A 23,966-nucleotide genomic window follows, 5' to 3' on the forward strand; every position below is an offset into this window, starting at 1 on the left:
TAACTTTAGTAACCTTTTCATTTTTAATATGGGACTAGCATGCAAAAAAAAATAATGGACGATCCTTCATCCGATAATCTCATCCTGTGTACCAGGCTTTAGAAATTTGTCTCCATTGGAAAATGTCCTCTTACCGCTTGTTCTGCGGACAATTTTTGGTGGCCTTTCATATTAAGCCTCCGTGACAATGGGTGGTGAATCACCTCAGTGGGAACACAACAGTAAAAACTACAGTGGGTCCAATCATTCCACACTGTATTCAAAATAGTAAAAAAATAAAAAAATACGTAGACGTACACTTTTTTTGTGACACTTTCCTTAAAAAAAAAAAACTCCACTCAGTGCATACCTTTTTTTTTTTACTTCAAGCATACTTTTAAATATTGTTCATTTCAAAGCTAAATTCATTTGCAAATGTTTATGTGCTACAGCTCTCTCTACACACTTTTCATAGTGATGGGAGTGCCCCCTTGTGGATATTTTATGGTATTATTTTTCCTTGGTGTTCTCTGATTAGGGGATAATGTAAACTGCTTTCAAGGACTGTAAATATTACCTTAGCATTTAATGGGCATCTTTCTGGAATGCACTTCATTAAAACATTCTTTTACAGTAAAAAAAAAAAAAAAAAAAAACAACAACAATTTGCTGACATCCTGAAATTGCAAACAGTGCTGTAAAATGTATATACTATACTGATCGTTTGTTACAATAGTTTTGAGCTTTCATCACATCTATTTTACATTACAGAACAACCAATTCTAGATAGATAACATACAGAAATAATCTTTGTGAAGAAAACAATTGTATTTACCAAAATAAAAGAAAAGATATGGCATAAAATATAAGATATATATATATATATATATATGTGTGTGTGTATGTGTATAAATATATACATGTACAGTAGCTCTTAAAAGTGAGTACACCCCTCACAATTATGTAAATATTTTATTATATCTTTTCATGTGACAACACTGAAGAAATGTCACTTTGCTACAATGTAAAGTAGTGAGTGTACAGCTTGTATAACAGTGTAAATTTGCTGTCCCATCAAAATAACTCAACACAAAGCCATAAATGTCTGAACCGCTGGCAACAAAAGTGAGTACACCCCTAAGTCAAAATGTCCAAATTGGGCCCAATTAGCCATTTTCCCTCCCCGGTGTCACGTGACTCGTTAATGTTACAAGTTCTCAGGTGTGAATGGGGAGCAGGTGTGTTAAATGGACTTTTATCACTCTCACTCTCTCATACTTGTCACTGGAAGTTCAACATGGCACCTCATGGCAAAGAACTCTGAGGATCTGAAAAAAAGAATTGTTGCTCTACGTAAACATGGCCTAGGCTATAAGAAGTGCCAAGACCCTAAAACTGAGCTGCAGCACGGTGGCCAAGACCATACAGCGGTTTAACAGAACAGGTTCCACTCAGAACAAGCCTCGCCATAGTCGACCAAAGAGGTTGAGTGCACTTGCTCAGTGTCCTATCCAGAGGTTGTCTTTGGGTAATAGACATATGAGTGCTGCCAGCATTGCTGCAGAGGTTGAAGGGGTGGGGGATCAGCCTGTCAGTGCTCAGACCATAGGCCGCACACTGCCTCAAATTGGTCTGCATGGCTGTCGCCCCAGAAGGAAGCCTCCTCTTAAAGATGATGCACAAGAAAGTTTGCTGAAGACAAGCAGACTGAGAACATGGAATACTAAAACCATGTCCTGTGGTCTGATGAGACCAAGATAAACAGTAAGCATGTGTGGCGGCAACCAGGGGAGAAGTACAAAGACAAGTGTGTCAAGCATGGCAGGGGGACTGTCATGATCTGGGGCTGCATGAGTGCTGCCGGCACTGGGGAGCTACAGTTCATTGAGGGAATCATGAATGCCAACGTGTACTGTGACATACTGAAGTAAAGCATGATCCCCCTCCCTTTGGAGACTGGGCCACAGGGCAGTATTCCAACATGATAATGACCCCAAACACACCTCCAAGATGACCACTGCCTTGCTAAAGAAGCCGAGGGTAAAGGGGATGGACTGACCAAGCATGTCTCCAGACCTAAACCCTATTGGGCATCCTCAAACGGAAGGTGGAAGAGCGCAAGGTCTCTAACATCCACCAGCTCCGTGATGTCGCCGTGGAGGAGTGGAAGAGGACTCCAGTGGCAACCTGTGAAGCTCTGGTGAACTCAATGCCCAAGAGGGTTATGGCAGTGCTGGAAAATAATGGTGGCCACACAAAATATTGTCACTCAATTTGGACATTTGCACTTAAGGGTGTACTCACTTTTGTTGCCAGCGGTTTAGACATTAATGGCTGTCTGTTGAGGGGACAGCAAATTTACACTGTTATACAAGCTGTACACTCACTACTTTACATTATAGCAAAGTGTAATTTCTTCAGTGTTGTCACATGAAAAGATATAATGCAATATTTACAAAAATGTGAGGGGTGTACTCACTTTTGTGAGATACTGTATATGTATATGCTGGTCAGGGCAGCATACACCCAGAAAAAAAAACGATTCTTCAGGTGCAAAGAAGACAATGGACATCACCCAAACTCCAATGTATAGAAAAACAAATAAGTCCAATCTGCAGGAGCTTGTAGATTTATTACGAGAGTTACAAACTCAGAAGATAATCTTCTGAGTTTGTAACTCTCTCAATAAAACTACAAGGTGCTGCAGATTGCAGATTGGACTTCTATAGCTATATACACTGTAAACGCAACACTTATTTTTTTCATGAGCTGAACTCAAAGATCTAAGAAAACTGGGATTCATCCGTGAAGAGAACACCTCTCCAAAGAGCCAGACGCCATCGAAGAATGTGAGCCCACTCAAGTCGGTTACGACGACGAACTGCAGTCAGGTAGAGACCCCGATGAGGATGACGAGCATGCAGATGAGCTTCCCTGAGACGGTTTCTTACAGTTTGTGCAGGAATTCTTTGATTATGCAAACCGATTGTTGCAGCAGCTGTCCGGGTGGCTGGTCTCAGACAATCTTGGAGGTGAAGATGCTGGATGTGAAGGTCCTGGATTGGTGTGGTTACATGTGGTCTGCGGTTGTGAGGCCAGTTGGATGTACTGCCAAATTCTTTAAAAAGCCTTTGGAGATGGCTTATGGTAGAGAAATGAACATTCAATTCACGGGCAACAGCTCTGGTGGACATTCCTACAGTCAGCATGCCAATTGCACGCTCCCTCAAAACTTGTAACATCTGTGGCATTGTGCTGTGTGATAAAACTGCACATTTTAGAGTGGCCTTTTATTGTGGCCAGCCTAAGGCCCCTTTCACACATACAGTCTGTTCAGTTCATCAGTTCAGTCCCGTCAAAATGTATCAGTTTTTCCATCTGTTTTTTCATCTGTTTTTTTTTTACATCCACTACCAATGCAAAAATGGATGGAAAAACGGATCCATTTTTTTTGATGGATGAAAAATAAGGCATTCATCCATTCCAAAAAACGGACATTGACGTAAACGGATGTTAACGGATGATCATCCGTTTTCATCCATTTTTACATCGACATGCATTAATGTCCGTTTTTCATCTGTCAACGGATGGATGAAAAACGGACAAACGGACCGTATGTGTGAAAGGGGCCTAAGGCACACCTGTGTAATAATCATGCTGTCTAATCAGCATCTTGACATGCCACACCTGTGAGGTGGATGGATTATCTCGGCAAAGGAGAAGTGCTCACTAACACAGATTTAGACAGATTTGTAAAAAATAAGCCTTATGTGTATATAGAAAAAGTCTTAGATCTATGAGTGCAGCTCATGAAAAATGGGGGCAAATACAAAAGTGTTGCATTTATAATTTTGTTCAGTGTGTGTGTGTATATATATATATATATATATATACAGGGAGTGCAGAATTATTAGGCAAATGAGTATTTTGACCACATCATCCTCTTTATGCATGTTGTCTTACTCCAAGCTGTATAGGCTCGAAAGCCTACTACCAATTAAGCATATTAGGTGATGTGCATCTCTGTAATGAGAAGGGGTGTGGTCTTATGACATCAACACCCTATATCAGGTGTGCATAATTATTAGGCAACTTCCTTTCCTTGGGCAAAATGGGTCAAAAGAAGGACTTGACAGGCTCAGAAAAGTCAAAAATAGTGAGATATCTTGCAGAGGGATGCAGCACTCTTAAAATTGCAAAGCTTCTGAAGCGTGATCATCGAATAATCAAGCATTTCATTCAAAATAGTCAACAGGGTCGCAAGAAGCGTGTGGAAAAACCAAGGCACAAAATAACAGCCCATGAACTGAGAAAAGTCAAGCGTGCAGCTGCCAAGATGCCACTTGCCACCAGTTTGGCCATATTTCAGAGCTGCAACATCACTGGAGTGCCCAAAAGCACAAGGTGTGCAATACTCAGAGACATGGCCAAGGTAAGAAAGGCTGAAAGACGACCACCACTGAACAAGACACACAAGCTGAAACGTCAAGACTGGGCCAAGAAATATCTCAAGACTGATTTTTCAAAGGTTTTATGGACTGATGAAATGAGAGTGAGTCTTGATGGGCCAGATGGATGGGCCCGTGGCTGGATTGGTAAAGGGCAGAGAGCTCCAGTCCGACTCAGACGCCAGCAAGGTGGAGGTGGAGTACTGGTTTGGGCTGGTATCATCAAAGATGAGCTTGTGGGGCCTTTTCGGGTTGAGGATGGAGTCAAGCTCAACTCCCAGTCTTACTGCCAGTTTCTGGAAGACACCTTCTTCAAGCAGTGGTACAGGAAGAAGTCTGCATCCTTCAAGAAAAACATGATTTTCATGCAGGACAATGCTCCATCACACGCGTCCAGGTACTCCACAGCGTGGCTGGCAAGAAAGGGTATAAAAGAAGAAAAGCTAATGACATGGCCTCCTTGTTCACCTGATCTGAACCCCATTGAGAACCTGTGGTCCATCATCAAATGTGAGATTTACAAGGAGGGAAAACAGTACACCTCTCTGAACAGTGTCTGGGAGGCTGTGGTTGCTGCTGCACGCAATGTTGATGGTGAACAGATCAAAACACTGACAGAATCCATGGATGGCAGGCTTTTGAGTGTCCTTGCAAAGAAAGGTGGCTATATTGGTCACTGATTTGTTTTTGTTTTGTTTTTGAATGTCAGAAATGTATATTTGTGAATGTTGAGATGTTATATTGGTTTCACTGGTAAAAATAAATAATTGAAAAGGGTATACTGTATATTTGATTTTTGTTAAGTTGCCTAATAATTATGCACAGTAATAGTCACCTGCACACACAGATATCCCCTAAAATAGCTAAAACTAAAAACAAACTAAAAACTACTTCCAAAAATAGTCAGCTTTGATATTAATGAGTTTTTTGGGTTCATTGAGAACATGGTTGTTGTTCAATAATAAAATTAATCCTCAAAAATACTCATTTGCCTAATAATTCTGCACTCCCTGTATATATATATAATTCCAGTGGTTCAGTGCTTTTGGAAATATTCAGACCAGCCTGTCTGGCACCAACAACCATGCCACATTCAAAGTCAAAGGTTAAAATTCTTCCCTAACCAAAATGAAAATTCAATTTAATTTTTTATTTTTGTTTTTGTTAGTGGTGTCGCAGATTTTTCTGTTTATAAATTTTACACAATTTAAAACAGTTTTATTTTGTTTGAAGACTGTTACTTTGAATACTATATAATGTACACACATTCATTGACAGTTGATATCTTTTTACATGTTGAACCCTTCTTTAGACATAAAAATCTGCTGGTTTTAAAAGAAGATTTAATTTCATCAATCAGTCCCATGTCCCACATACTTTGAACTTCTAGGTCAGTGGCTGTAAAAAATGCACCTGTCAGGTCAATCAGTAACTCCACTTCATATATAACTCCACTGTGTCTATTTTTGGTTACCCGGTTCAGAAAGTGTTCAGTAATGTTTGCTCACATTATTACAAAGGCCATATACTGGCTTCTGAAAACTGAATGTATATGGCAGATTATGCAGAAAGTGGATCGGCATGTACAATGTTACACGCATTATTTCTGTTTGTTTTCCATCGGATGAGATGGCTGAAAGCTCCATTACTGCATTGTTTTCTCTGGAGTGGTGGGTGAATCAGATATATAGCAGTAGACTGCTTGAGCATATAGCTAGCCATATACAGGCAGATGGCTCCCTGACTGAAGCTTGCCTAGCACAGCTAATTGGTACACTTTTGTGTGATTCAATGGGTGGATGGAGTATGATTGTGTCTCAAGCAGTGCATATAAATAGCTGCACATAAGTGTAATGTTTTTACTCTTTTCCTTTTGAATTTCTTCATTTTGTATTATGGATAAAGTAACAGGTGTGGGGGGGGGGGGGGGGGGAGGTCTCGCTTGAACTAATATAGAGTTTTAAACCGATGTTAAAGTGACAATAAACCATATCCTTATTTTCCAAAAATCATCCATACACAGGGCTTGACAAATTTGCCTGAAATCTAGGAGCCAGCTAAAAAAGTTAGGAGCCAGATTTTTTTTTTTTTTAACTAACAACCAAGCTTTATTTAATAAAATGGATACTAAATTTACAAATAAATACGACTAGAACTCCACTCTCTTCTATAGCGCAATTGGATGGAAACAGACTGTCTTTTTCCATCCGATGCCATCTGATCCGATCCACGGGATGGATAGAAAATAGAACCACCATCCGTCTGTTTTTGGCAGACAGGATCAGATGGCGGCAGATTACTGCTCCATAGAGGAGAATGAAGGGTCCGATCAGGTCTGCCTGAAAAACTGACAGGCGGACCTGATCAGACAGCCCGTGTGAAAGGGGCCTTCGGCTGTGGCAAGGCGATGAGGGGAAAAAAAAAAAAAAAGATGATTATATATATATATATATATATATATATATAATCAATTTTTTTTTTAATAAGAATTGGAAAAAAAAAGAAAACATTTTTTATTTTTTTTAATAATTAAAAAAAAAAAGAAAAAAATTATTATTTTTACATTTAAAAAATAAATTAATAATAATAACCACACTCCCTGTCCACTTACCTTTAAGCAAAGGTAACTGGACAGAGAGATGAAGCCTTAAAAAACTTCCCTCTCAATTCCTCTTTGGAAGGAGATGGGAAGGCATTGAGAACATGCATTACTCCCGGCCACCACAAGAAGGCGCCAGTTCTCCTAGCCTCTCATCTCACAGAGTAAGGCCGAAAAGCCGGGGCCTCAATTTTTGGACGGCGCGGAAGTCCGTGCACTCGAGGAGAAGGTGGGGGGCGCAAAAGGGACAGGACACCCCAGGCGCCAGGTCGCTAATTCTAGTCGCAAATGCGACCTGGCGCCCGGGTTTGTCGAGCCCTGTCCATACATATCCAATACTTAATGGCCCGTAGTCCATTTTTTATTAACCACTTGCCCCCTTCCTGCCCAGGCAAATTATTAGCGCTGTTGCACTTTAAATGACAATTGCGCAGTCATGCAACGCTGTACCCAAATTAATTTTTTATAATTTATTTTCAAACAAATAGAGCTTTCTTTTGGTGGTATTTTTTTCACCACTGGGGTTTTCATTTTTTTGCTGAATAAACAAAAAAAGACCGAAAATTTTGAAAAAAAGAACGTTTTTATAGTTTGTTATAAAATTTTGCAAACAGGTAATTTTTAACCTTCCATGATGTGCGCTGATGAGGCGACACTGATGGGCACTGATAAGGTGGCACTGATGAGGAGGCACCAATATGCCGCACTGATGGGCTCTGATAGGTGGCACTGAGAGGTGGCACTGATGGACACTGACGGGCGGCACTGTGGGTACTGATTGAGGTCACTGTGGGCACTGATTGGGTTACTGATGGGCATTGGTTGGTGTGTCTGATGAGTGACTTATGGGCACTGTTTTTACTTTACTTTAATCAGGGCACTAATGATCAGTTCCCTGATTACCTGTCCTAGACTCCTCTTTGAGGAGGAACCGCTGATCGGCTCTCCTCGTCACACACGCTAACAGTGTGAGGTGAGGAGCGCCGATAAACGGCACTTCCTCATTTACATGTGACTGGCTGTGATTGGCCACAGCCGATCACATGGGTAAAGGGCCACATCATTGGCTTTTACCAAGATTGGGGTCGCGCCCTGTCCAAGGAACATGGCACAGCTCCGCGGGCACACAACAGCTGCCGTTCTGGGGCGTCATTTGACGGTGGGCGGGAGGCAAGTGGGTTAAACAAGCTGAAGTTAGAAGCTGATTGGCTACCATGCACAGCTGCACCAGATTTTGCACTCTCCAGTTTTAGTAAATCAACCCCACTGTTTTCATCATGTGTAGTACTTGATGCCGCCTACAGTTATCTGGTCACCTCTGGCCCTTAACATTTTATGATATATAGCAGTTGGTTTTTTAAGTAACAAGGTAATTTAGCTTGATGTTCTCAATTCAGGTACTACTCTATAATGGTACAGTATGTCATATCACAAGCACAAAGGGAGCAGTCTTGCCGTTTCAGGCTTTTCCAGCTTGTAATGCACTGACAGTTCTGGGCCTTCCTCCAGGTCTTGACACCAACAGCCTAGGCTGTTGTCCCATACTTCACTCCTCAGACTCTACTATATCTCCGTCAGGTACAGCATCTATCTCTGCCTTGTCCAGGGAGTAGTCCTCAGGCGCCATTTTTAAAATGAAGGCGCCTCTGGAACAGGTAAGGGAAACTGCTGCACTACCTGCCATTATGCAGGGCTGTGGGCACACTACAAGGGATGCAGTGCTGCGGGCATGGTCTACCTGTACCATGCCCACAGCACTGCATCTCCTGTAGTATGCCCACAACCCCGGATCCTCTTGTACCATGCCAGTACCCTGCATTCTCCTGCACCATGCCAGTACCCTGCATTCTCCTGCACCATGCCAGTACCCTGCATTCTCCCGCACCATGCCAGTACCCTGCATTCTCCTGCACCATGCCAGTACCCTGCATTCTCCTGCACCATGCCAGTGCCCTGCATTCTCCTGCACCATGCCAGTGCCCTGCATTCTCCTGCACCATGCCAGTACCCTGCATTCTCCTGCATCATGCCAGCCACCCTGCATTCTCCTGCACCATGCCAGTACCCTGCATTCTAATGTACCATGCCCGCCGCCCTGCATTCTCATGCCAGTCACCCTGCATTCTCACCCTAGGGTCCTTATTTTAAATGAGTAATAAAAAATATCAATAATTATCGATATCGACCGATATGAAACACTGATATCGTGATACAGTTTTCAGCCATATCGCCCAGCCCTAGGTTCTTACATAAGGATAAGGTGGAGTTAAGGCTTAGGGCCCCCCCCCCTCCTACCTAAGATAGTTTCAGCTTTTCATCTGAATCAGGACATTATTCCTCTGTCTCAATTCAATTTGATTCAATTACACTAGAGGAGGATTCTCTTCATGGTCTGGATGTAGTTCATAATTTCTCAGCCACTTCTTCCATAAGGAAAACTCATTCTATTTGTCATTCCTGATGGCTCTAATAAGCTAATAAGGGAGAATCAGCTTTACACTCCACCATCTCTAAGTGGCTCAAACAGCCCATAATCCAAGCTCATGGGCTTTTTCTGCATCAGGCATCTGTTTCCCAGATATGCAAGGCAAGCCACCTGATCTTTTGTTCACTCATTCTCCAGGTGGATATTCATGCCTCATCTGAAGCCAGCTTTGAGTTTAAGGCGCTTCAGGCAGTTTTACTAGTTTTGTTATGTGGGCTTGTTAGGGTCTCATTGCCATATTGCCCACCCCCCAGTTGGATTGCTCCAGATGTCTTTAAAATACTAATGAACAAGAAAGAGAAAAGGATTTTTACACTTTAAAGTCCCTTTCGTTGAGGCAAACTGGTCCCCCCTCTGTGTTTGTGATCTACTTCTCATGTTGTTTTTACTATAAAACTAAAGCATGATGGGAGTGGGAGGGTTCTACCTAGCTGGCCAATGGCTTTTTTTATGCCAGTGGCCAATTCCTCATTTAGGTGGCGGTGTAACTCATTTGTCTTGAAGTACTACTGACCCTGTATCCCTTAATAAACTACAAGAAACTAATTTCATCCTAAACTCAAAAATTCTGTGTTTTGCTATCCTACTTCTGAGTGTGTTACTAGAACACATAATACACATATATTTGCACTGCATTATTCAATGTGACATTCAAATAAGGCTTTCTTGTTGCCTTTTACATACAAGCAGATGATTCATATTACTACTAGAATGAACCTCACTAGAGTGTGAAATTTGTTCTCGTTTGGATATATTGCAAAAACAAAAGATGTAAATTGGGAGTTTTGGTGATACATGCAGGCCTCAAATACAGCCATCCTGTCCAATGGGCTACATGTTATTTTGAAGGTCTATATTTAATTTAAAAAATCTTCTGTTCTTTCTCTTTAAAAGACATACCCTTGAGTAAATTGCTTGTATGAGCTTTTTTTTATGCATTATACGCATAAATGCATTTTAAAGGACTTGTGTTCCATCCACTGTGGGTTGAATTTTGGACAGCAGTAAATATCCCTTGTACAATCTGCCCAAGTAGATGGTCCTTGAATAGCATACAGTTGAGACTTTAGTTAAAGATTTAGTTAATGCTGCATGTTTGTGCCTCTATCAGAACATCCACACCTGCTGTAATGTCATATTTTTTATTGTGGCCAATATATCTAATAGAGTTAGCTAGTCAAGTACATCTCCAGGTGTTTCAGTAGCAGACTGAAAAGTGACCACAATTTATTAAACCGACCACGTTTTTTTGTCTCTTTAAGCATTCAACTCAGCGAGTTGTTCAACACAGCAGAGAGTTTGAAGATGCTTTAGCAAGTCTCATCATTATGATGTCACCCATGGTACCACATTTGGCATCAGAGTTGTGGAGAGGTAATTACCAGTCTCATTTATATCTTTAAAGAGTGCCAGTGAAACATGCCCGCTTTGTAAAAATGCAACTGACTACTGAGATGGACAGTGCATACACCATGCGGTGTTGCTAATATGGGTGTAACATATTTTAAGTCTATATCTCAAACTTTACCTATATGTGTGAAGAGACTTTAACTTGAAACTCTGTATGTTTCTTAAAAAATAAGAATATGTACCATTTTTCAGGTGTGAGACAGGTGGAGCATAAGCTGTGCACACAGTACAACTGGAATAAGGATGTCCTTCATCAGGCCTGGCCAATTATTGACCCAGAATATTTACGTCAGCCTGACACTGTGGAAGTGTCTGTACTGGTAAGATTTATCACATCATGCACTGACCTATCACCAGTCTAAGCTGTATTTTATAAATTAAACATATAAATAGGATTAGGGCCAGCAAAAGACAAAGCAAATTTCTTTCCTGCAACCACGATCCGTGTTGACAGGGGAATCCCTCCCAGGGAGCCATTGTGTTCTCTTGAAGGGGTTGTCCCTGCTCGGAGAACGTCGTGATTATTGCTAAAAGCTATAACAGACACTAGCAATAATCACATGTAAAATCTGGCAGGCTGATTGTACCGATCAACTTGGGTACATTCAGCCCATCCACATGGTCAGAATCTTGGTCAGTTCAGTTCCAGCTGAGTTCAGTTCAGCTGAACCAGCCGAGATTCGAACCGTCTATGGTAGGTTTAAGGGTTATTGATATTGATATTATATGATAATTCTTACTAAAACAACATTTGGTCTAAAGAGACATGCAGTTTTATGTCAGGTTGTCAATTTACATTGTCCTACATATTTTATTCCAGCTGGAGTCCCTATTCACACAGCATACTTGCCTCACCCCCTGTAAGCATTTGATTTTAAAGTGTCTGCCAAACCAAAAACTTTTTTTCTAATTTTGAATTTAGTGAATAAGGATTACAAGTCTGGTCAGATTTTTACTGCAATTGAGTGCTCAAGATAGAGGGACACAGGCAAAAATGAATTGGGTAACACTGGTATTTTTGCCTGTGTTGCGGTCGGTAAAACTTTCAGCAGGACAGAAAGTGTTAAAGTGGAAGAAAATCCTTACTATAACTATTCTTAAAAATGTCCCCCCTCTTCCTAACCTGCAGACCTTGTGTAAAAAAAATAGCTCTATACTTACCTATTTTTAACCAGTTAAGGACTACCCTATAGCAGATTAACTGCTACAAGGCAGCCTTCCTGTGCAGAATCATGTATACAGTGGGTACGGAAAGTATTCAGACCCCCTTAAATTTTTCACTCTTTGTTATATTGCAGCCATTTGCTAAAATCATTTAATTTCATTCTTCTTCCTCATGAATGTACACATAGCACCCCATACTGACAGAAAAACACAGAATTGTTGACATTGTTGCAGATTTATTAAAAAAGAAAAACTGAAATATCACATGGTCCTAAGTATTCAGACCCTTTGCTGTGACACTCATATATTTAACTCAGGTGCTTTCCATTTCTTCTGATCATCCTTGAGATGGTTCTACACCTTCATTTGAGTCCAGCTGTGTTTGATTATACTGATTGGACTTGATTAGGAAAGCCACACACCTGTCTATATAAGCCCTTCCAGATCACAATGCATGTCAGAGCAAATGAGAATCATGAGGTCAAAGGAACTGCCTGAAGAGCTCAGAGACAGAATTGTGGCAAGGCACAGATCTGGCCAAGGTTACAAAAAGATTTCTGCTGCACTTAAGGTTCCTAAGAGCACAGTGGCCTCCATAATCCTCAAATGGAAGACGTTTGGGACGACCAGAACCCTTCCTAGAGCTGGCCGTCCGGCCAAACTGAGCTATCGGGGGAGAAGAGCCATGATGAGAGAGGTAAAGAAGAACCCAAAGATCACTGTGGCTGAGCTCCAGAGATGCAGTCAGGAGATGGGAGAAAGTTGTAGAAAGTCAACCATCACTGCAGCCCTCCACCAGTCAGGGCTTTATGGCAGAGTGGCCCGACGGAAGCCTCTCCTCAGTGTAAGACACATGAAAGCCCGCATGGAGTTTGCTAAAAAAACACCTGAAGGACTCCAAGATGGTGAGAATTAAGATTCTCTGGTCTGATGAGACCAAAATATAACTTTTTGGCCTTAATTCTAAGCGGTATGTGTGGAGAAAACCAGGCACTGCTCATCACCTGTCCAATACAGTCCCAACAGTGAAGCATGGTGGTGGCAGCATCATGCTGTGGGGGTGTTTTTGAGCTGCAGGGACAGGACGACTGGTTGCAATCGAGGGAAAGATGAATGCGGCCAAGTACAGGGATATCCTGGAGAAAAACCTTCTCCAGAGTGCTCTGGACCTCAGACTGGGCCGAAGGTTTACCTTCCAACAAGACAATGACCCTAAGCACACAGCTAAAATAACGAAAGAGTAGCTTCACAACAACTCTGTGACTGTTCTTGAATGGCCCAGCCAGAGCCCTGACTTAAACCCAATTGAGCATCTCTGGAGAGACCTAAAAATGGCTGTCCACCAACGTTTACCATCCAACCTGACAGAACTGGAGAGGATCTGCAAGGAGGAATGGCAGAGGATCCCCAAATCCAGGTGTGAAAGACTTGTTGCATCTTTCCCAAAAAGACTCCTGGCTGTATTAGATCAAAAGGGGGCTTCTACTAAATACTGAGCAAAGGGTCTGAATACTTAGGACCATGTGATATTTCAGTTTTTCTTTTTTACTAAATCTGCAACAATGTCAACAATTCTGTGTTTTTCTGTCAGTATGGGGTGCTATGTGTACATTCAAAAGGGAGAATAATGAACTTAAATGATTTTAGCAAATGGCTGCAATATAACAAAGAGTGAGAAATTTAAGGGGGTCTGAATACTTTCCGTACCCACTGTATATACACTTGATTCTGCACTTCAGCCTAGGGGGCGTGCGTGCTGCTGTCGGGCCACTTCTGCTGTGATTACCCACAGCAGAAGCCGATCTGTGGGTGCCGGGCATTGGATGTCCGTCGGCACATGCTAATCATCAGGCAGAAACACAGAATGGAGATCTGCCTATGTAAACAAGGCAGATCTCAATTCTGACAGGGGGGAAGGGATGGATTTTGTGTCCCTGCAAAGTAGGGAATACAATTTGTCACTTCCCTGAGTAAAAGCAGCACACATAGTACAGTAAAACACTGGTTAGGCACACAATTAACACTTTTATGGCCCTAGATGTTTAACTCCTCTTCCCAGCCAGTGTCATTAGTACATTTATAGTGCATATTGTTAGCACTGATCATTGTATTAGTGTCACTGGTACCCACAAAGTGTCTGTAGGTGTCTGCCGCAATATCGCAGTCCCGCTATAAATCGCTGATTGCTGCCATTACTAGTATAAAAAAATTAAAATTCCAGTATATATCCCATAATTTGTAGACGTTATAACTGTTGCGCAGACCAGTCAATATACGTTTATTGAGAATTTTTTTTTACCAAAAATATGTAGCAGAATACATATTGGCCTAAATTAGTAAAGAAATTCGATTTTTTTCATTTTTTTTTTTTTATTGGGTATGTTTTAAAGCAGAAAGTAAAATATATTGTTTTGCTCTTTTTTTTGTTTATAGCGCAAAAAAACAAAAAAAAACACAGTAGTGATCAAATACCACCAAATGAAAGCTCTATTTGTGGGGGAAAATGCTATACACTTTATATGGGTACAACATTTCATGTTCATGTTCATGTTCTGCTCCAGTCTGTCACATGATCCCGTAGCTCTAGCTTCCCTGTGTAAGGGAGCGCTTGACAACAGCCTGCAGTAGCAAAGAATAAGGTAAGTATTTCTCTGCTTTAAACCTTCCCAAGACTAAAGTTGGCCATAGACTGATTAAACTTCCTCCAGTTCAGCAGGGACCAGCCGAATTTTGATCCATCTCTGAAAATTTTGCTTTGATAACTGACAATTAATAGACAATTGTCACTATAAATAAATATCTATAATCTATGTGTTTATAAATATATATATATATATATATATATATATATTAGTGCTATTTTGAACACATACTGTAGAATAAAATGTATACTCTATCTACAGTAACAATCATTTTTATACCAAAGTAGGAAAAAAAAGTGTTGTTTGTTCAACTTTGTTATATTTTTTTTTATCTTTGGATTGTAAAAAATAAATAATTGTACTTAAGGGCTCATGCACACTGCCGCTCAAAAAAAAGCTGCTTTTATTTCAGCTTGAAGAAGCTTGTACTATTTTGGGCCCTTTTGCATGTATTTATTTAGCTTCTTTGAGCTTTTTTTAGCATAAGCAATTTTTTTTTCCACAAGCCCGCCCCTCCGCTCGTTTTTCCTATTTTTTTTTGTGTGTTTTCGAGCTTCTTTGAGCTTTTGCATGCTCTTTTGAGCACTTAGGCGTCTTTTCTGCTTGAAAGCTCCTCGCAAAAATGCGAGTTTGGTGGCTTTTTTTTCTGCCTGTAAGAGCATATGCATGTGAACGCCTGAAAAAGCCATAGTGTGCATGGACATATTGGCCAACATGGAGGGGAGTTTCCAGGCAGAAAAAAATGAGAGCTCAAAAAAGCTCAAAAGCCTGTAGGAGCAGCTTATTTGAGCTGCAGTGTGCATGAGCCCTTAGTTTGCACATGATTCAGCTAGTATAAAATATATCATAACAAGAATATAGTTACAATGTATTAATAAATAAAACCTGCAAATGTTAGCTTGCTTTGTTAATGCTGATATAACAGAGCCCAGGACCCAGTTGTCAAAATGACAGTCAATTGTGGTCATTTCAGACATCCCCAGAATTGCACAGGTGAGGGCGACCAGGGTTTGCCAGATATATCCAGTGTTCTTTGATATCATTGTTTAGCTTATATAAGAGCAATGTGAACAGCAAGATTTTTTAAAACTTTCACTAAGCTTTTGGCAACCAACGAGCAGCTTTCTCTAAGCTCTCTTTACTTCAAAGCACCCTTCAGCCCCTCCTTGGTTGGTAATGTTATACACAGATCTTAATGATTCGGATTGTCACAAGCTAAAGAAGTTGCTATCAGGTTTTCAACAAGCTTCAAGTACTGCTAAAGCCTGCTAGCAGCTTGTTTAAAGTGACAATCAGCGCTCCCATTAGGATTGGTGTTAAACATTTACAAACTGGAGCCGATTGGTACTTTTAGGCTGGGTTCACACTTGCGATATGGGAACCAGCGCAATTCCAGTGTGGGTTCCCGCATCACATGCTACTCACAGGCAGTTCACACTGCCCTCTGCAAACCGCAAAGGGTGTCAATGTAAAGTTAATGGCACCCCTAGATCGCTTTGCAGATCGCAGTGCAAACTGTGAAATGGTACAGGAATCAGATTGCATGGGTGTGAGCACCCATACGATTCAATTCCAGTGCGGACCAAAAAAATGGTCCTGTACCATTTTGGTCCGAATGTGATGATATATCAGCCATACAAAGTGTATGACTGAATTTGCATCGCACAGACATCGCATGTGATCTGCATAGCAATGCAGTGCGAATAATATGCAATGTTTGTGTACACACCAGTGTGAACCCAGCCCTAGGGCTCATTTACACCCACATTGCTGTTCGAAAAGTGATCAGATTCAGATTGCTCTTTAAAGAGCAGAAGACACCCCCCTAAATACCAGACAATGTGTGCGGTGGCATTGCAGCCCCATTCACTTGAAGCAAAATATTGTCTCTGCGGTATGTGTAGACCCCCGGCCGCTGCCCTCGCAACAAAAGGAAGAGTGGTTGAGGGTGGATAAAATCACGGGTAACCATGGGGTTTTAAGACCACCCAATTACAAGTGTAAATGAGCCATAAAAGCCTTAACAAAGCTTGCTAAAAGTTCTGCAAACACTTGCTGTTCACACTGCTCCTATACAAGCTGTAGTCCAGGTGAAACAGGCCTTGGGGTGTGCCTGGTACGTTCAGGGTCCATATCTGGTTAATCAGTGAGGTTAAAGGAGAAGGACGCATCAAATACAAAGCACCCTCCAGTGGATAATTTTTAAATCCTAACAAATAATACAATAAAACGGAAGTGCTAGCATTTAAAAATGTGGAAGTTGCAGAAACAGTTGCAGAATATTAACACAAAATAGGTGCATAGTGAATATACACACATTTTACATCTTTAAGGCCCCATGCACACGGGACGTTTTTAACGCCGCTGTAAGCAGCGTCAGGCGTTTTCTTTTTGCAGCCTAAAAACGCCCCTCCATGTTATTCTATGGCCTCATGCACACTCAGACGTTTTTGAGCTGTAAGTGGCTTAGACGTTTTTAGGCTGCAACAAGAACCCACCACCTGCGCGTTCTGAGGACCAGCGTTACAGCGTTAAAAACGCCTGACGCTGCTAAAAGCTGAATAACTTTGCTATAACGTTGCTTAACGTGCGTTAAGCCACGTTATACGTTTTTTTTTCTTCCATTCAAAATCAATGGTTCCCTATGGGATCCTATTGATTTGAATGGAGGTCGCACCGCAACACCGCAAGTCGGATCCGACTTGCGGGGTGACTTGCGCTGTGGGAATCTTGAGGGGGAACTCCACGCCAAAATGGGAAAAAAACGGCGTGGGGTCCCCCCCAGGGTTCCAAACCAGGCCCTTCGGGTCTGTTATGGAATTTGAGGGTAGCCCCATGCCGAAAAAACGGCATGGGGTCCCCCCAAAATCCATACCAAACCCTTATCCGAGCATGCAGCCCGGCAGGCCAGGAAAGGGGAGGGGACGAGCGAGCGGCCCCACCCCCCCTGGACCACACCAGGCCACATGCCCTCAACATGGGGGGGTGTTGGTGCTTTGGGGCAGGGGGAGCTCTGCACCCCCCACCTCAAAGCACCTTGCCCCCATGTTGATGAGGACAAGGGCCTCATCCCCACAACCCTGGCCGGTGGTTGTGGGGGTCTGCGGGCAGGGGGCTCATCGGAATCTGGAAGCCCCCTTTAACAAGGGGGCACCCCAGATCCCGGACCCCCTCCCTATGTGAATGGGTATGGGGTACACTGTACCCCTACCCATTCACCCCATAAAAGGCAGTGTATGGAAATAACGACAAGAGACGTTTTGGAAAGTTTATTAAAAATCTTCATCCGACTCTTCTTGTCTTCTCCTCTCCGGGGTCTTCTGCTCTTTTGCTGTCCCCCTCTTCTTGTGTTCTTGTCTCCGGGGTCTTCTGCTGTCCCCTCTTCTGCTGTCCTCTCTTCTTTTCTTCTCCTCTCCGGTCTTCTGCTCTTTTGCTGTCGGCTGTCGGCTGTCTTCTTCCTCCGGTCCTCCTCCGACGACGTCTCCGCTGATTATGCCTATCTCCGGTCTCTTCAGCTTATTATATAGCCATTAGGGGCGTGGCCCCGATGACGTCATCTGGAGGCCCCGCCCCCTCATGTCACATATGACGTCGTCTGTGACATGAGGGGGCGGGGTCTCCAGATGACGTCATCGGGGCCACGCCCCTAATGGCTATATAATAAGCTGAAGAGACCGGAGATAGGCATAATCAGCGGAGACGTCGTCGGAGGAGGACCGGAGGAAGAAGACAGCCGACAGCAAAAGAGCAGAAGACCGGAGAGGAGAAGAAAAGAAGAGAGGACAGCAGAAGAGGGGACAGCAGAAGACCCCGGAGACAAGAACACAAGAAGAGGGGGACAGCAAAAGAGCAGAAGACCCCGGAGAAGACCCCGGAGAGGAGAAGACAAGAAGGGCGGACAGCAAAAGAGCAGAAGACCCCGGAGAAGACCCCGGAGAGGAGAAGACAAGAAGGGCGGACAGCAAAAGAGCAGAAGACCCCGGAGAAGACCCCCGGAGAGGAGAAGACAAGAAGAGTCGGATGAAGTTTTTTAATAAACTTTCCAAAACGTCTCTTGTCGTTATTTCCATACACTGCCTTTTATGGGGTGAATGGGTAGGGGTACAGTGTACCCCATACCCATTCACATAGGGAGGGGGTCCGGGATCTGGGGTGCCCCCTTGTTAAAGGGGGCTTCCAGATTCCGATGAGCCCCCTGCCCGCAGACCCCCACAACCACCGGCCAGGGTTGTGGGGATGAGGCCCTTGTCCTCATCAACATGGGGGCAAGGTGCTTTGAGGTGGGGGGTGCAGAGCTCCCCCTCCCCCAAAGCACCAACACCCCCCCATGTTGAGGGCATGTGGCCTGGTGTGGTCCAGGGGGGGTGGGGCCGCTCGCTCGTCCCCTCCCCTTTCCTGGCCTGCCGGGCTGCATGCTCGGATAAGGGTTTGGTATGGATTTTGGGGGGACCCCATGCCGTTTTTTCGGCATGGGGCTACCCTCAAATTCCATAACAGACCCGAAGGGCCTGGTTTGGAACCCTGGGGGGGACCCCCACGCCGTTTTTTTCCCATTTTGGCGTGGAGTTCCCCCTCAAGATTCTCACAGCGCAAGTCGGATCCGACTTGCGGTGTTGCGGTGCGACCTCCATTCAAATCAATAGGCTCCCATAGGGAACCATTGATTTTGAATGGAAGAAAAAAAAACGCTGCTAAAAGCAACGTGGCAAAACGTGCAATAACGCCAATGGAAAAAGCTACTGAAAGCACGTTTTTACAGCTGCTTTTTCCGGCGTCAGAACTAACTTTGACGTACGTTTTTTCTAACGCCCCGTGTGCATGGGGCCTAAAAGGTAACTCTTCCCAAAAGGAAACAGCTTGATTGAGCTTGTTCTATGGTTTCTTTTATAGATTAATAACAAAGCCTGTGGCACGGTCAGCGTACCTTTTGATGTTTCCCGGGACTGTGAGAAGATCCAAGATCTGGTGATGCAGAGTCATCTAGGTGTGACACATCTACATGGACGCACGATTAAGAGGACCATCCTATCCCCAAGGACAGCTCTTATCAACTTCCTTCTGCAAGAGTAAATTTCATTTAAAAAAAAAAAAAAGGAAATCACTGTAATAATGGGAATCCATCCTTCTCAGCTGAAAATTCAGTGAAGAGTTAAAAGTCAATGCCACAGCCACAAATATTCTTATGATACAACCGGGCAAATTAATACTTCATGTACCGGGCGGATTGAAACAAGCAATACAGCTGTATGCAAATGTCTAGCCGTGACCTGTTTTAGCAGCTGAAACATGGCAGATCTTGTCTCTAGGTGATGGGACTTTGATATAAATTAACCAATTAATGAGAGGGCAGAAAGATTTGGACTCAGGTTAGGCTGCTCATGACAGAACAGGCTACCCTCCAGTGGGTACCCCAGCAGGTTGGTAGAAGAAAATGTGTATATATGGAAGGAGCACCAGACCAAAAGATAAAAGTCCAATTTCATTTATTGGTATTGTGATGAAAGACAGCTAATGCATTTCAGGTTCAAAGGACCTCCCCCTTCATTAGGGGGATGTTCCTTTGACCCCCCAAAACACGTTAGCTGTCTTTTAGCACAATACCAATAAAAGAAATTGGACTCTTATCATTTGGTCTGGCGCTTCTTCTATATATGCACATTTTTTTTCTTGTCTCTATGACTGTCCTGGAATCTATGAATGTACTGTTTGTAACTCAGGCCTACTTTATTAACAGAAGTGTCTGACAAATGGCAGGAGACAATATGAATGTATGAATTTACAGCCTAGAAAATACTTTGATGCACATGATGTGTTCATTACTGAAGTCGTGGTTGTCATACTCCGACTGAATAATACATTTTCCTGTGGTTTCTGTATATGTTAGAAGGTTGTTTTCTGATGGATTATGCATTTAACTATGATTTTGTGAGTACAAGCTACTAAATTGTTACATTGGTTGTGTATAATAAAATAAAGCACTGTACTTTTGTACATATTTTACTACCTCTTGAAGCCAAAAAGCAATCAAGTGAAATAAATGCTCATTTATACATTTAAGCATTATTTTTAATAAATTACTGTTTTTATTTACGCTATTTTATATTTGAAGAAATATTTCAAAAAAGGTGATTTGAAGACATACAAACATAAGTTATATATTAAAAGCTTTTATACAGCAACATAGTTTAGCCCTGGTTTACACTTCACACAGAATCGCATGACAAGTAAAATTACATAATGCCTGTCCTAATCAATGCAACTGTGATTTTGGAAACGGTTCCTGCGCTACTTTGGTGTGACTCCATCGTACTTTCAGCCCCATAGAATTCTATGTTAACCTTCACAAAAATCGCATCTGCATTAGATAAGAAGTGTTTTTTTATACAGACTTTGATGAAATCTGTTTTTTTTTTTTTTTTTTTAACACTCGCCTCTCCTCCCAGGTCATGCTTGTTGCCTAAAAACTCCCTTTCCAAGCACGGTCCATTCAGACCCAAGTGTAGCAGAAAAGCACATCCCTGCTTGTGTTTTTTAAGTGTGAACTTAAATAGTCTTCTCTACATGCGATAAACGCCCCAAAGTAGTTTTAAGATCCTTTTCCATCATGGAGCGTCAAGCATTTTGGCACTTTTGTAGCGTCTTTGGTCACGTGGCAAAACACACATCATCTAACTGTGATTGGGGTGTCATTAACAATTACTGCATCCACATCTGCTTGTTTCCGAACGTGCGGCAAACACCCATCACAGTTGGGTCACCATAATGGCATGCTTATCACGATTGTGGTGTAGTTAACGATTAGGCAACAGTCACATCTGCCCGTTTTCCAAATGTACGGCAACCCGCACGGACAATGCGTGCTTTGCCATGTGTTTCCAAAACATGCTGCAAACGTGCATCACATTGTCAAGTTTGTGTTTTCTGTGCAGGTTGCGATGTGTTCACAAACATGTGAATGCAGCCTACTTGTACATGACACCCCAATCACGGTTAGCAGATGCAAGTTTTGCCGCACATTTGTTGTGTGACAAAACATGCACTGAAAAAATGTGTGACGCACCACGACCAAAAAAAGTTCTTGAGCTACTTTGGAGCATTTGTCATGCGAAGGGCAGCCTATTTAAGTGAATAATCTGCCCTATGCGCGACGGGTATTTACAGGTGAAAAATACAAGCTGGAATGGGCGTTTGCACTACGCTCAAGTGTTAATAGAATGTGCTTGGGAGGAGAATTTTTAGGCAGCAAGGATAACCTTGCAGGAAAGGTGAGGGTTAAAAAAAGAAAATATGAAAAAATGTTTTCATAGGAATTGCTTCTTATCTAATGCTGATGTGACTTCTGTGAGTAAAGTTGTCAATCACCAAGAGGACACAAGTAGTGTCCTGGCGGCTATGTAAGTAGCCGGGATTCTAAGGTGGGCGGACGGGTTCATTCATCCAGCTCTCTCAAATTTCTGCCATGACTCCTGTGCAGGATCAAAGCAGAAGGGATTCCGTCCAGACTGACCTCGCTGATCTTGGTACGCCGATCTGGTATGGCTGGTCGCCAATGCTTCTTGGGGACTTCCTCTCAGGGAGGATCTGCTGTCCCAAGGACCGATCTTCCATCCTGCTTTACAGTCACTGGCTTTGACGGCTAGGCTGTTAAACGGCAGGTGCTGAGGATGGAGGTTTGTCTGAGTCAGTGATTCCTACACTGTTGAAAGCTAGGAAATCTACTTCTAGGATGATCTACCATCCTACATGGAAGACATGGATTGCGTGGTGTCAGTCTCTTGGGGCTCATCCTCTCTCCTTCTCGATGGCTTTGATCTTAACCTTCCGTCAACGGGGGGGTTTAACAGAAATTGGCCTTGAGTACTGCCAAGGGCCAGGTATCGGTTTTGCCGGTCTTTTTCCAACGACCTTTGGCCTCACACTCCCAGGTGCGTACCTTTCTTCAGGGTGTCCGACATTTGGTTCCTTCAGTGCGGGCTTTGTTGCCGCCCTGGGATCTTATTGTGGTGCTTTCTGCTCTACAGAAGCCTCCCTTTGAAAATAACCGGGAGGTTTCCCTGCTTGCGCTGCCCCAGAAGGTGGCCTTTTTTTTTATCTTCTCTGAGCAAAGGGTGTCGGAACTGGTGGCGTTATCCTGTCGTTTACCATATTGGTGAATCACAAAGATAAGGTGGTGTTTCGCCCCTGTCCGTCATTCCTTCCTAAGGTAGTCTCTGACTGTCATTTGAATGAAGACATTGTGTTGCCTTCCCTGTGTCCCAGGCCAAACATCCAAATTAAATTCCTTGCATGCCTTGGATGTGGTCCGGGCAATTAGGATGTACCTGGCAGCTACAAAGTCTTTTAGGAAGTCAGACTCTCTATTTGTGCTCACGGACAGATCTCACAAAGGATGGATCAGACAGACAGTGGTTCAGGCCTATTGCATCAGGTTCCTCCTTTCCCTGTCAAGGAGCACTCTACTAGGGCGCTTAGTGTCTCCTGGGCTTCTGTCATCAAGCGTCAGTGACGCATGTCTGCAAGGTGGCCACCTGGTCGTCGGTGCACACTTTTACAAAAGTTTTATAAAGTTGATGTGTTGGCATCTGCAGATGCTTCTTTTTTCGTCAAGGTTTTTCTGGCTGCTGTTTAAAGGACCTGTTCTTCTTTGAGGGTGTATTGTTTTTTTCAGGTGAGCTCCAGTTGTTTATGGTTGAGCTTCATGTTACCTGGTTGGCCATGGTTAGCCTTGGGAATTTTATTTCTGCTTTTTTTCCCACCCCTCATGTTTAACACTGCTTTAGGACGTCCCAATGGTTAAGATGAATCAGGAGCTGTGTCTATAAATGAACGAAAGAGAAAATGGGATTTTTGACTTGCCGTAAAATCCATTTCTCTGATGTTGATTGACTGACACAGCACCCACCCCTCTGTGGAGTTGGCTTTCTTCTGACACTACTTGTAACAAAGCCGGGTGCCTATACCTGAGAGTGGGAGTATACCTCTGGGACTGCCCATATGCGTAGTCAAGCTTTTTCCTGCCTAGTGTCCTACTCCTATAGGGTAGTAAAATTCCAATGGTTAAGAACAATCAGGAGCTGTGTCCGTCAATAAACATCAGAGAAATGGATTTTACGGTAAGACAAAAATCCCATTTTTTTTGGGGGGGGGGGGGTTTAAAATAATATATGTTATACTTACCTGCTCTGTGCAACCTCATCAGCATCATATGGTTAGAGCAAACTACAGCTACATCTATTTTC

At 42.9% G+C, this 23,966-nt stretch overlaps 1 protein-coding gene across 2 annotated transcripts in view; it reads left to right on the forward strand.

Moving 5' to 3' along the window:
- Positions 1-20,028, forward strand: part of LARS2 (leucyl-tRNA synthetase 2, mitochondrial) — a 355,149-nt gene extending 335,121 nt beyond the window's left edge. For both annotated transcript variants that reach the window (XM_082258151.1, XM_082258152.1), the window contains exons 19-21: positions 10,774-10,885; positions 11,114-11,241; positions 19,618-20,028. In XM_082258151.1, the coding sequence (XP_082114277.1) occupies positions 10,774-10,885; positions 11,114-11,241; positions 19,618-19,797 (420 nt within the window). In that variant the 3' untranslated portion in view covers positions 19,798-20,028. The remainder of the gene's footprint in view (positions 1-10,773; positions 10,886-11,113; positions 11,242-19,617) is intronic.
- Positions 20,029-23,966: the final 3,938 nt, after the last annotated feature.

Source organism: Pelophylax lessonae (genome assembly GCF_965119305.1).
Source record: "Pelophylax lessonae genome assembly, chromosome: 5".
Classification (NCBI taxonomy): Eukaryota; Metazoa; Chordata; class Amphibia; order Anura; family Ranidae; genus Pelophylax; species Pelophylax lessonae.